Source organism: Patagioenas fasciata, chromosome 14, assembly GCF_037038585.1.
Source record: "Patagioenas fasciata isolate bPatFas1 chromosome 14, bPatFas1.hap1, whole genome shotgun sequence".
Classification (NCBI taxonomy): Eukaryota; Metazoa; Chordata; class Aves; order Columbiformes; family Columbidae; genus Patagioenas; species Patagioenas fasciata.
In genome coordinates, this window is record NC_092533.1 from 16,863,083 (window position 1) to 16,876,572 (window position 13,490).

General features: G+C 47.3%; 1 protein-coding gene across 5 annotated transcripts in view; it reads left to right on the forward strand.

Annotated features, from left to right (window-relative positions):
- Nucleotides 1-13,490, forward strand: part of NRG2 (neuregulin 2) — a 163,578-nt gene that overhangs the window by 119,401 nt on the left and 30,687 nt on the right. For all 5 annotated transcript variants that reach the window (XM_071814853.1, XM_065849035.2, XM_071814854.1 and 2 more), the window contains one exon: nucleotides 9,095-9,215. In XM_071814853.1, coding sequence (XP_071670954.1) covers nucleotides 9,095-9,215 — 121 coding nt within the window. The remainder of the gene's footprint in view (nucleotides 1-9,094; nucleotides 9,216-13,490) is intronic.

A 13,490-nucleotide genomic window follows, 5' to 3' on the forward strand; every position in this document is an offset into this window, starting at 1 on the left:
CCATTTAGCATGTGTAACAAGCCGGACTATGGAGTGTAATGAGTGCTAGCCTGGTCATAGGGGTGTAGTGTCAATCTTCACACCAGCTTTGGTCCACACGGTCAAGCTAGACTCCACGGACCAGATTCAGTAAGGAAATCTGGTGTCTGGGAAAGTCTTTCCATGACGCTGCATATTTTGACATGGTACCACTTTCCTTTGAGTATATGTTTTTGTTCGAGCGTTGTCAGACTAGAGCAGCCCTAGAGATGCTTTCTTCAGAAAGCACTGGGGCTCTGAAGAGAAGACATGCCTACTACTCATTTCAAGGAATCTTCCTCCTTAGCCCAGAAAGCATGAAATAGTTGCAGTATCCTCATCCATAGTGCAAAAGTGTTAAGTAAGACATGTTATCTTCTGTTTGTCACAGGCAGTTGAGTGGTGACAGTGGCTCAGCTCACAGGCAGGAACGTGCAGGGATGGGTAACTTGATCATGTGCCCTGATGCAGAGAAAAAGGTCCTTTATGCTCGTTACAACATCCAGAGTACTCAAAATGGTAATGTGATCCTGTGCAGCTCAAACCAGCTGAACAGGGTTTGGGATTCTGTGGCTAGAGAGCTGGTTGGTAAACAGAATAGGAATCAATCTCAAAGTTCAGAAAAGTTTCAGCAGAGGCAAAAATGGAAGAAGGTTCAGTGCAATCTGTAGGGCATCCTGAGGTGGAAGGTTTATGCAGGACAAAGATATTACAATTTTTAAAAGGTAAGATAATGTTTGAAATCCTTGAAAACGTTAGGTAGTCCCATTTACTTGTTTTCTGCTGTTGAGTTCTCCTCTAGTTCATTTCCTTGACTTCAACAGACAGGTGAAGTCTTGAGGGTGAAAAAAGAATAGAGGCTAGGTGGATGAAGCGTGGTTTGGATACCATCAGGTCCTGAGAGGATCTGCCAGCAGGATGCTCTCCAAACCAGTATGTGGATCATTGCAGCTGCTCACCTGGACTCTGGTCATGTCCCCAGTCTGGCTGGGCTGTCTGACCTCACCCTATAGGTGCTATGCAGCAGATTGAGGTTTGGGATCAAGTGAGAAGAAGGAAGAGGGAGAAAGAGCAGAAGAGGCCGAGCTGAGTTGTGCTTGGAATGTGATGACTGGGGGATAACGTGAGGCACCTGAATGAAAGCTGGGCTCCCTGGACTGATTTTTGGGGCCTTCAACTGCTGGGGATCACCAGCCATTCTTGAAGTCTCTTTAGAGGTCCCTGTGGGAGGGCAGGGTGGAACAGCTCTTCTTTCTTCAATTAACTCCTCACACACCAGGCTGGGTTCACAGATTTCATAGCTGTCATCTTGGTGACATCACTGAACTGTTTGTAGACTCATTGATTTAGACTCATTCAGGCTCTCCCTCTCCCATTTAATACCTTCCCCAATGATTAACATGGATGGGTGATGGAAATACTTTCTCTCTGCCAGGTGAGACAGGCCTGGTGGGCTGCCATAATTACAATGGCTCAGTGATGTCTTTAGTCTGATGTGGTTTGTAAGTCACATGTAGTTGAATCAAAGCTTCAGCATATATATACCAGAGTAAGATGTGCCATATAGTTAATGTTCAGCCAATTACCCCAAACCTTGCCTCAAGCCCAGTCTGGCATGGCCTTTACTGCATGACTATGGCAGACCTGCACGTTAATTGGCTGGTCAGTCTCTGGTCACTCCAGTCTGAAGACACTGGGCTCTCCTGGATGCAGCGAACATGAGCGTGGTGCTGTTGGTTTGGAGCTGAAGGTGTCCAGCCAGCCCAGAGCACAGGCAGAACAGACAAGTCAGTCAGCCATGGGCCGTCCAGACAGACCAGTTTTCAATATTAGACTAAAAATAAGTCCTGGTGTGGCCTTTGCTCAGATAATTTAAAACCCACAGCTGGAGGTGTGGTTGATAATTGAGTGGAGCCGGCACGCATGCAGGCACGGTACCTTGAGGTGTACGTGTTGGCAATCTTGCCAACAGTCTGCAGAGAGAGCTCAGGTCCTGGTTGGTGCTTACTTTCCACACTGTGTATTTTTTAAGTAGCCATCACATTTAAAGCTCTAGATGCACGATAAAGACAGGCCAGTGTGACTCTAAAGGTAAAGATGGGCAGTATGGAATAAAGCGTAGGGTGGAAGCTGATGTCCCCTGGAAGAACTGAGGTCGTAAGCTCTGTCTGACTCATCATGTTATCCTGGCATGTTTCTTCGCTTCTTGGGCTTCAACTGTCCCTCCTGCAAAGCATTCATGCTGGCACTGGCCCTGCAAAAGGCTTTTTAGGTTGTTGAACAAATCCCCTCATTGAAGTATCATGTTGCTGCTATTACAATTGATGGGAACTTGGGAAAATATTAATAAAATGCTGCAGTGCTATCATGGGCACTCTGGGACCCTTGTGGTAGAGAAAACATAGGAAGGGTTCCTTCATAAAGCTGGAGAGCTCAGGCCGGAGGAGCAACTAGCAGCTCGGTAGTAACGCAGGACTTTGCCCCGGCAATAGCTGCCTGTCCGGTGGGAAGAGGCAGCCCCTTGGCGCTCAGAAGCCTTTAAACTTACTCCTCAGTGAAACACTTGAACAGTGCGGGTAGGAGATGTGGGGAGTGCTGCCGGTGTTGTTCTGATCAGCAATATCTGCTGCTCTGAGGTGAGTGTCCTGCAGTCTGGCATTTGCATTTCGGGATGCACTTCTAGTCTGCGGCTATTGATCCTTATGATCCCCTCAGGAGCTAGGAACATAATCCCAGCAAGATCTGTTTCAATAAAATGCAGAGGTAAATATTGGTTCATTTCCAAATGAATAAACACACAGGAGCAGAATTTTTGTGAGCTCCAGAGTCCCCAGTTTGTTGCCAGGTGAGCCCCAGTCCGCACAGGCCCTTCTGATTTTATGTGCAGATAGAGGCAGGAGCATCCAGCCGCCGGTCAGGTTTGTTAAGAGATGAGCGCGTCGTTCCAGATGTACAGAAATCTGCCACAGAGAGGATGGTTAGGATCAACAGTCCCTCGGTGTATCAATCAGTGTAAATCACGAGTTTAGTGTGGCTCATGCCAGGATTACGGTGCTACATCTAAGGAATAACTTGGCCAGACACCTTCTCATTCATGTTCTTCTGACAAACAGTTGGATTAAGACGGTTGAGAGGAACCTCAGCAATTCTGTGTTTTATCAGTAAGTACATGAGGCATATACAGAGCAGGCAATTTGTATACACTCTCCAACCAACTGAGTTCATCTGTCTAACTGAATGTCTAAATATTGAGAGAGTAAAGTGTTTGTACTCTATGAACACACCAGGCAACATTATTTATATTACAAAAAAAAAAAAAAGGCAGCAAAACTATCGCTGTCTCCCTGCTCTCCTCGACAGTAGCTGTAGTTTATGAAAAATTAATTTATAGTCCAAGCTGCATTAATTAACTCTTTGCAGGGGGAGCATTTTACCAGATTGCTGAGAACAAGCTGGTGAGCTGTCTGCAAATGTTAAATCATGTGTAGGAAAACTTGCGTAATCATTGATGGCCTTTCTACATAGATGGATTATGTGAAAGTCCATATGGCAATGCCGGTGCCTGTGCCTCTCCTCTCTGTTGCCCTGACGTTGATGTTAGTCCCGAATAACCTAGGTGTGTGGTGAAAAATACACACTCTGAATGACTACAGTGCTCTGAATCTCTCATGTGTTTGTGCTGCGCTGTCCTCACTGACTGGGACAGCAATAATAAAATCTGGCTTCAGATCATCTGCAATCACGTCTGTTTTCCCTGTCCTCACCTCTCTATTCCCTTCTGCTTTATTCTCTGCCCAGGGACCGAGAGCAGCTGGAGATCTTGCTGCTCCAGGCCTCCAGCCTCCTTGCAGGAGCTTTGTGACTTGCTTGCCTCTGTGTTTGCAGAGGCTCCTGTCTTAGGGGCTTGTTCCCACTGGTCTTATTTCACCATTGCTTTCTGTAGCATGCCCCGTGCATGCTCCCTCTGTCTTGCTCTTAATTCATTGAAATACTTGGGGAGACAGTTGGTACATGACTGATGCAGCTGCACAAACCCCCTCATCAGCTCCCACTGGCTTCACACAAGTCCCTTTCCACCCAGGTTGCAGCTCGCTCTCAATACTGCTCCCTCACTTATTCAGGTATCTATTTATCTCGTGAATTTTACAACTTTCCAAGCCATTTGGAATAGATAGAGTTGTGTTGGAGGCTGAATGAAGGGCTTATGCTACCACAGCAGCCAATAGGGAGCAAAGTCTGCCTGGTACCATGCAGTGGTGTGATCTAGCACACCTGAGTGTCATTTGGAGCAGAGGTGAATGAATGTGCATGATTGCAAATAAGCTGTACATGAGACTCACTCACCAACATCTGCCATCAAACTGCAGATGACCCAGGACCAGGTAGCTATTTGTAATGGTGTTTCCAGTGGCCCAGGCTGGTGGGAGAATACAGCTACACATGAAGTAACTGAGTGGAAGGGGGGTCACATTTCAACATAGGCGCAATTAACATCTTCTAAGTGAGACATTTAACTTCCCTCTGTCTGAATTGGTCTGAATTGGTCTCTCCATCCTTGCTCCCAAACTAAGTTGCAGCTACTGCCCATGTGAACACAAATTCCCGGCTGCAACAGCGTCTCAGAGCAATCAGGCACCTTGGAAGGCTCCAGACACAGTGTTACCATTCAGGAGTGAGATTTCAGGGTTGTAACACATAAGTGTCTGTATTCAGTACCTCAAAACTCAAAATGGACATTGGGAATTACTATGAATGCAACAGAGAACAAACCAGGGTGACAGAAATAATGTGTGCAGGGTGGTCTCCAAAGGGAAAAACAGAAACAGAGATGGCACAAAGAACTGCAGCCAGGTCAACCTCTGTATAAGGAGGTACAAAGGAGATCATTGCTTTCCAACTAGGGAAGGAGATAGTGACTGTGCCTGTAAAGCTATGGGTAGCACAGAGGAAATAAGTGGGGATGATCACTATTGTTCCTAATACAAGAGCCAGGAAGGGTCAGGCTTAAAGAAAGTAAATGGAGATGTGTCTGCACACTGTGTACATAACGCTAGAGCTCTTGTCACAAATATTGTGGATGCTACAAGATTAGATTTGTTCGAAGAGCAACTAGACACATTTGTGGAGGAGAAAACCACTAAAACCTATTGAATGTAAAGACGCTGTAGTTTTACAGAATCATAGAATGGTTGGGGTTGGAAGGGACCTCTGGAGATCATCCAGTCCAACCCACCTGCTAAAGCAATCTGTCTGGAGTAGCTTGCACAGGAAGGTGTCCCGGTGGGTCTTGAATATCTCCAGAGAAGGAGACTCCACAACCTCTCTGGGGAGCCTGGGCCAGGCTCTGGCATCTCGAAATAAAGAAGTTTCTCCTCATATTCAGATGGAGCCTCCTGTGTTTCGGTCTGTGCCCGTTGCCCCTCACCCTGGCGTTGGGCACCACTGAACAGAATCTGGTCCATCCTCTGACACCCACCCTGGAGATATTTATCACATTGATCAGATCCCTCTCAGCTTCTCTTCTCCCGCTGAACAGCCCCAGCTCTCTCAGTCTCTCTTCATAAGAAAGGTGCTCTAGGTTTGTCTCTGAGCTGCTCATCCTAGGCAGCCAGAGGAAGATTATAATGGCATGTTCATACTGATCTTCTTCCTTAAGCATCGACTATTTCCCACTGTGAGAAACAAGACAGGGCTTTGGTTTGACCAGTCCAGCTCAGCTTTTACTCTTATAATGGCCTGTATTTCATGACACTCCCTTCTCAACAGGGAGCTGGGCTGACTGCCTCTTTTTGTGGCATTTCGTACATCTCTGCTGCTAACAGATGGACCATAGGGATATGATTCTGTGATTCGGTTTTAAAACAGTTTGTGCTTCTTTGGGAGAAAAGGCACGATACTTGCAGAAAACAAGATTAAAAGATAATGACATTAATAAGATGCTTCTAGGAGAACTGATCAACCACATGTTTTTCTGACAGGCATAGCTCTGTTAACAGCTCTCTTTCTAGAAGGGCAGGACATGTGTGTCCCAAGACTCATTCATGTCAGTCTCTTTTTCATTTGTTTGAAAGGAACAGAATTGTTTATATGAGATCACAACCCCATGCAATCTCTTGCTGGTCAGCACTGTAATTTGCTCTGGTATCACAACATCACACAGCGCTGCATCTTCCCATCCACTTTTTCTGGTGGAAAGGGTGCTTTTCATCTGAGGTGTTGGCTCTGGGCTGTTTTTATTTGTCCATCTCTGTTCCTCTCTGCTCCTCTCCTACTGAGGGAAGGCTCACTCCAGAATCCTTTCCTGTAGGATTTACGATGTGAGACTTTGCCAGATGGATTCTTTTGCTTGCTAGTAACTGGTGCATTTGATGGTTGCGGGGGTGACAGATTCCTGCAGGCTGTACTTGCTCTTCGTCCACATGCCTTTGAATTTGCACCAGTGCTTTGGTTCATTGAGTTTCAGCATGCGTGTCCCAAGAGGGCTATGGAGCAAAGCAGGCGGCTCCTACCAGCGCAACCTGCAGCCTCTCATGGAATGCACAGTGCAGCCCCTGCACAGCTTGGCTCTGACTGCGTTTTGGGACACAGCCACATTCTGCCAGTCTAGGCGTTATTTTCATGCTCATTTTTAAATTGGCATTTGGTGTTAAGGCTTGATTTAAGTGGCTGGATCGAGCAACAGCTGAAGGAGAGGCCTTGCAAAGACAGGCCAGGTGCTATGACACATCCTTAGAGCTCCTCTGTCTTGAACCTGCAGCTCTCCGCTGACCTTAGAAGAAATGTGCTACTTTCTCACAAAGGTATAAATTATACAGACTTGTTACAAAGCCATTGCGATGGCCTTGGCTTCTAGTTCCCATTAATCTTAACTGGAAGGGAGCACTGCATTTCCCTACAGAAGTTTCGGAGTTTTCATATTTGAGGACTTTTTGCGAAGACTTCTTTGGTGGCTCGGTCAAGCCATCATTTGCTTTTAAACCCAGCATATACTCTAGTATGTGTACACTGCTCTGCACATTTGGCTCCCAGCTAACTGGTGTTACATGCCCTAGGAGAGGAGCAGCTATTTGCTGTCCCAGGACCATGTGCATTTTCAGTCTTTGCTGAAGTATTCGCCATATCTGTTTTGCAGAGCACTTCGGGACAAGTTGCTCTGCCCTGGATATCTGTGAAAAGACAACCCCAGAGGCAATGGTTAATCAAGGCAAAGTGTAGAAATAGCTCTGCTTGGTGCACAACCCCAGCTCTGTCAGACAGTGGAAGGTGCTGACTTCCCTATGGGAACAGGAGGCAATGGGGTTGGTTCAAGCAAAATTAGCAGTTGGTTCAAGCAAAATTAGCAGTAATCTTGGCTCTGCCTTGAGCTGCGTGCAGGTAATAGGGTGGGCTACTCCTGCTGTGCTCAGCCTGATGAGCAAACTCCTCGTACAGGGAGGTATGGACCCCATGCAGTAAGAGGTAGTCCTAAACACAAGAGATCCAGAACAAACTTGCTTGTGTGCCAAGGATCACCCAAATGTGAGAGGCTTCAGGAGCCCTCCTTTACCTGTGACAGCCTGGACGTGCCCTGTGGGTGCTGGACCAGAGCTGGAGCTTGAGAACGGGGCCCTGGTCTCTGGCAGCTGAAGGCAGCAGGACAGGCACCCACAGCAGCCTCTGAGCCTGCTGTGGAGCTGGGGCGGGCACGGGGGCTGCCCGAGGCGTGGGGAGCAGCCCCAGCTCCCTCCAGGGCAGGCTCTGGCTTGTCTCGCTGCCTCTCCCGTGGCTCTGACGAGCTCCTGCCTCGGGCTTTGGCTCCAGCCTTCTTCCTTGACTCCTGTGTCAACGAGGTGCTCAGTCTTCAGCAGCTGGTCTGAAATCATTAGCCTCTCTGTGAGGTTTGTTCATGCTTCGGAAAACAGAATGGATGAGGGTATATCCTCAGAAACCTGGACTACAACATAAAAGGCACTGGAAAATAGGTAGCAGCCGCACTGCTGGAGATGTAACCGTGTTAGAGTTTAAGCAAAGTGGGCAGTCCAGGAAGGGGGACCATCTTTAAGGAGATCAAGTATTCAGTTGGAAAAAGCAGGTGCTTTTTAGTGCCCAGCTCTTCTGTTGGCTATGTGAAGATCAATCTGCAACCCCAAAAGCTGATCTGCTTTTGTAACCTGTATCAGTTGCTCTAACAAAAGGTTTTCCCTTCCTAGAAGCCTTTGTTTTGCCTGTGGAGACTCTCTGTTTTGGGCTGTAAGTTTGTCTGAGTCATTCAGAGACAGGAACTGCACTGAAATTCTACAGAATACTGTCAGTTTTGTTTGCACCTTGCATGGCAGGAAAGCTTTTCTCCAGAAAGGCTTTGGAAAAGCATCTGTATCCCAGGAAACTTGAGTCATGCTGGCTGCCTCTCTCTCAGCACAGACCTGGGCTGTCTGACTTCTACTGCTGAACTTCTGCTTGGTCTCTTGAGGCAGCCCCAATGGGGCACGACAGAGAGATGCTCAGCAGTAGTGGAGGGAGAGATGGAGCTGTTCTTGCTTGTGCTGGACCTGTTCCGGGGACAATGAGGGCACTTGCTTCTGGCTCTGAAAGCTCATTTACTCCCAGGGATGTGAAGCAATGAAATGTCCCCTGCAGTATCTCTGGATCTTGGTCCAGTATCACGATGCAAGCCAGGCCTCAGCAGCATGCCACCGTGACTCTGAGCCTCGCGGCACGTGTTGTGCCGACCCTCCTGCCTGCCCCTGCTGCAGTTGCATGCTTGTGTAACAGGATGGCAAGGAGAGGTAAGAAAGGGGCACTTTTCCCTACAGCTTGCCAAAAAGATTATCTTGTCCTGACACGCTGCCTGCTTAGAGGAAGGTGTGTTCTCAACTCCTCACTCATTTGGCCACTTTTCCTGGGAAAGGAAAGGTCAAGTCACAGCCCCAGAACCTGGAGAGGTGAAGCTGTGTCTAAAGGCACAGGCTGAGGTTTGTAATGCTGGGGCTTTTACTTTGGCAAACGAACTAGTTGAAAAATATCTAAGAAAAGAGAATTCCCCAACAAAGGATATAACAATATATATGTTTTGTTTTGTTTTGTTTTTTCCCTGCAGTAACCACAACTCTCTCCTCCTGGTCCGGGCATGCAAGAAAATGCAATGAGACAGCCAAGTCCTATTGCGTCAATGGTGGGGTATGCTACTACATCGAGGGGATTAATCAGCTGTCTTGCAAGTAAGTGAGTGTAGTTCTTGTGTCATTATGGAAATTACTTGGCTGGGGAAGAGAAGACCTCTGTGCAACTGTAGGAGGAGGGGTAGCTCTCAAATTCTCCTGGCAATTGCAGTTTGAGCTGTGCAGGTTCAGAAAGGGAGACTAGAGAGGAAGGGGTGGGAGAGGAGGGTTCGTATTTTCCTTTTTGTGTGAGTGCCACTGTCTTTTTTCCTCTTCCTCTAAGAATATATTTGTCGTGGCTGTTTCTTTCCCTTTCCTCCCTTTCTCCTCTGCAGCTTCAGGGAAGGCTGGGTCCCTTTTCCTCTCCCTGAGCTCAGTCAAAGCTCCACATCCCCCATTGACACATCCTGCTCTTTGGGCAGGGGGATTTCCCCAGTGCACAGCCACCTCCTTGCTCCGTGACAGGAGAGGATTCCTTGCCTCTTACCTCTCTTGTCTGCACGTCATGAGCCCAGGAGCGAGTTTAGCACACAGCTGTTCACCACTCTGTGCCACTTCGTGGCAGGCTGTGGGTTGTCTATTGCTCCCCTTCAAATATTAAAACCTGCAAAAAAAAACCCCAGGGAGACATACTAAGTTAACTTTAAAATGAAATTTCTTGGAGGGGTTAAAGTTGAGCTGCATAGTCTAGCAGATGTGGAATGGGATGTGAGAGCTTTTCACCTCTGGTTCAAATCTATCCCAGCTAGTAAGCCCGATAGCATCTCACAGCTCACCCTCCAAGCCTAATGGGGACTGTGAATAACAAGTGCGGTCTGATTGCTGGTGGTGGAGATGTAGGTACTCAAAGCACACCTGTACCTGCCTTGGGGCTCCATGGAGTCAGCATGAGGTGCTACCCTGGGTGTGCATTCACTGAGCAGGTGCTGTCAACTTCAGAGCTCACCTGGGGATCCAAGCATCCCTGTGTCTAGCTTGGAGAAGCCCAGAGCTGACTGTTTGCTCACTGCTTGGCCCAGAGACATATCCATGGAGATGCACAGCCAAAGATATTTACAACCGTGGATCTCAGCCTCGTCCCACTGCCACTGTGTGGTGGTACGCTCACTGGATACCTCAGCTCCTCAGACCTTGGAGGATGCATCTGAACAGAACCATCACCCTTCCCGAAAGGGCTGTGAGCTGGATTATGCATAGCGCAACTCCTATCTTCTCTCAATACTTTTTTGATGAGTCCCAAGATACCAGTTGCTAAACCCAGATGGGAACTGAATGGGTGTGTGTGTAAGAGCAGTGAAGTGTTAACCAAAAGGAGGTGCTTTGAAGGTCTGAACTGTCACTGTTCATCTGTCAGAAAAGACAGTTCTGCGTTAACAGGAACTCAGGGGACCCTAATGCCTTCCACACAGTATAGTCATTTCTGATCTTACTGCTTTAGGAGCAGTCTGGATGTTCATTCTCCTTGGGTGTTTTTATCATTAAGTCATAGACTGAAGATTAGAAATCCTGGCTTTTGAAGTGGTGTAATTTTAGAGTTTCTGAACTCCAGAAGGCATTAGTTAGTTATTTGGGGATGCAGAAGCATTCGAACTGAACATATGGACATGTTCTTTCCCATAAAATGGCTTTCCAATAACATGGATGATTCCTGAGGAAGGCTTATGATGGATAAATGGACTTCACATTTGCTTGACTACAAACTAGCGAAATACTGAAATGTTTCACAACTCCCTTGTTGCGCCAAGGTAGGAGATCTGACGCTGTGTTTTGTGTAAGATACAGTGATACAGATTTGGAGGAGAAACTAGAGGATGCGAAGGTGCAGGCTTTGGCCTGTGTTTCTGAACTCTAACATGGGAGCCAATCACACCATCCCTCTGAGACATGAACATGGAGGAGATCGGTAGGTCCTTCTACGCACAACCTCTTCAAATGCCTTGGAGCCAGAGGTCAGACAAAAGCTGTGTGAGCATCTTGAGCCAGGAGCAACACGTGTCCATGTGCTCTTCCCGCTTTGCTGTTCTGATTAGAGTCATCAGGGCCTTGGAGATGTTCTGGCACCCATGAGATGTTACCAGCCTTACCAATACGAGATATCAGAAAACAGAATTTTAGAGTGCTGCTGTTCACTACCTGCCACCATCCTCTAATTAGGTTCCTGGAGTGGATTTCATTGTTCAGCTATCCACAAGCATAGGAGATGCTTCCTGTAGGTGTTACCCCTCACATTCCAGAGCAAAAAGAACAGCTGAGTTCCCAAATGATTTATTCTCTTGAAGTGGCTCATGCTTGATTTGTTAAAGATATCACCTAAATTGGCAGCTGGCCTTTTAGTATTATTTCTTAACGGGCTTCCCTGAAATGTGTTCCTCCTGGTCTTTTGAGTTCTGGGGAACAAACTGCTTGTATACCCACCTCCTCCATCTCTTTTTCAATACACTTCAGCCAGACCTTAGACAATGCGTTTTCTTCACTGGAGAAAATCCCAGAATGGACTTGGAGCAGTTCCAGAAGTCGTGTCTTTTTTGGATTGTGTGCTTGTATAGTTTTTTTCTTAATTTGAAGTAAATTCTACACATGTCAGTGTCAAAGGAAACCTGAACATGATACGATCTGGGCTGTTATGCTTACACTGCAAACAGATCACCTGGAGTTTAGATGGGAGAAGTGTGATCTGCATCAGATATTCTGCAAATTTTCGGCATAAATCCAGGAAATGACTGAGCCGCACACATGCAGGATTGACTCAACAGTCCTAGTAAGCTGAAAAGCCCCAAGGTCTTGTTGACAGGAACAGTTTCTTGATCCTTCTTCAGACTGTTTTGCTTAGAGAGGCCTTACGAGTGGGACTGGTTTCTCACCATAGCAGTAGGGAAGTGGCGAGTTTAAGTAGAGCGAATTCCAGTACCTGCAGAAGGGATGCACACGAGAAAGTCGCCAGGTCTTGGGCTGGACTGGGACACAGAAGAGCGGTGACTGGTTTGTTGTGTCCAGATAATGGCAGCACCTGGGATGCACAGCGGCCTCTGATCTTGCATCTGCCTCGGTTTTGGGGCCCATTGGTTTCTTGGCACAACTTAGAGCAGTTTCAGGCTGCTCTAATCTTTTATTGCTGCGTGCCATGCCCCACGAGGTTGTGTTAGTGTGTGTGTCACAGCAAGACTACTCTTCTTCCCAGTTAGTTCTTGACACACGTTATCTACAGGTGGGGTCTTCCCAGCCAAACAAAGGAAGAAAGCCAAGTCTCATCACAGCACAGTCCTTCTCTGCCCACTTAACGGTGCTTCGTGACTTTTTGGGGATGATGTAATCGAAGTGGCTGATACTCTGGGCCAGGATCTTCCTAAATTGCATGGGATCGGAAGACTTAAAGAGCTTTACAGAGCAACAACTCCAATCGTGTTGGACCGCTTGTACTTGCAAGAGTCAGGCTGAAGGATTTACAGAAGCTGACGGATAGACAGGCTCTCTGGGTTTGGGCTGACAGCATTGCACTGCGTGAGGGAGTGAGGTCAGAGCCTGGAGCACCTCAGACAAAAAGTGAAAGTCAAGGAGAGTTAAAAAAAAGCAAACAAGAAAAAAAATCAACTCATTTTTAAACTAGTTGATGCGTGAAAATCACTGATTTACAAAAATTGCATATTCACTTCCTAGAAGCTCATTTGCTTAGCTCCTCCATGTATATTGTTTCCTGCAGATTTCCCCGAGGAAGGGGAAAGATCATTCCGAAGGGTTAGCCATGTTGTCAGCTCCTCTGTGCTTTTCCAGAGCACCATTCAAAGGGATGAACATCAATCTGGTCTCGTACAGCCTTGCTCCTCCTGGCAGCACAGGTTCCTCGGCTCCCCTGCGGTGTCAGGAGCTGTGCCATCCCTCTCAAGTGACTCCACTGATTTGTTCAGCGCAAAGTGCACATTGCACAACCACGAGTGTGCTGCTTTTCCATGGATGTATGAGCAGTTCTGTGGGGAGGTGTTGAAATGTCCCTGGAAATGAAGACCGCACAGTGTTGAGCTAGGGGTGAAAAATCCCACATCCTGTTCCAAATCTCCTGAACCAGCCAGGACTCATTCATTGGGGTTTGCATGCTGCTTGGGTGATGAGATTAGGTGCCTTTTTAGGTTGAAGTGGCCCCGTGCAATGCTTCCTTTTTAATGCATGTATAACTATAGCAGACCCTTGAGAAGCATCAGAGTGTGGAAGCTGATCCCGCAACAGTGGGGCTTGGAGGACACAACATGGCACAACATGCCCCAGCTCAATCGGGGCTGTGCTGTTGTCTTCACTGAGCCTAGAAGTGCGTGTCCTTGTGGTTTGAACTCTACAGCAAACATG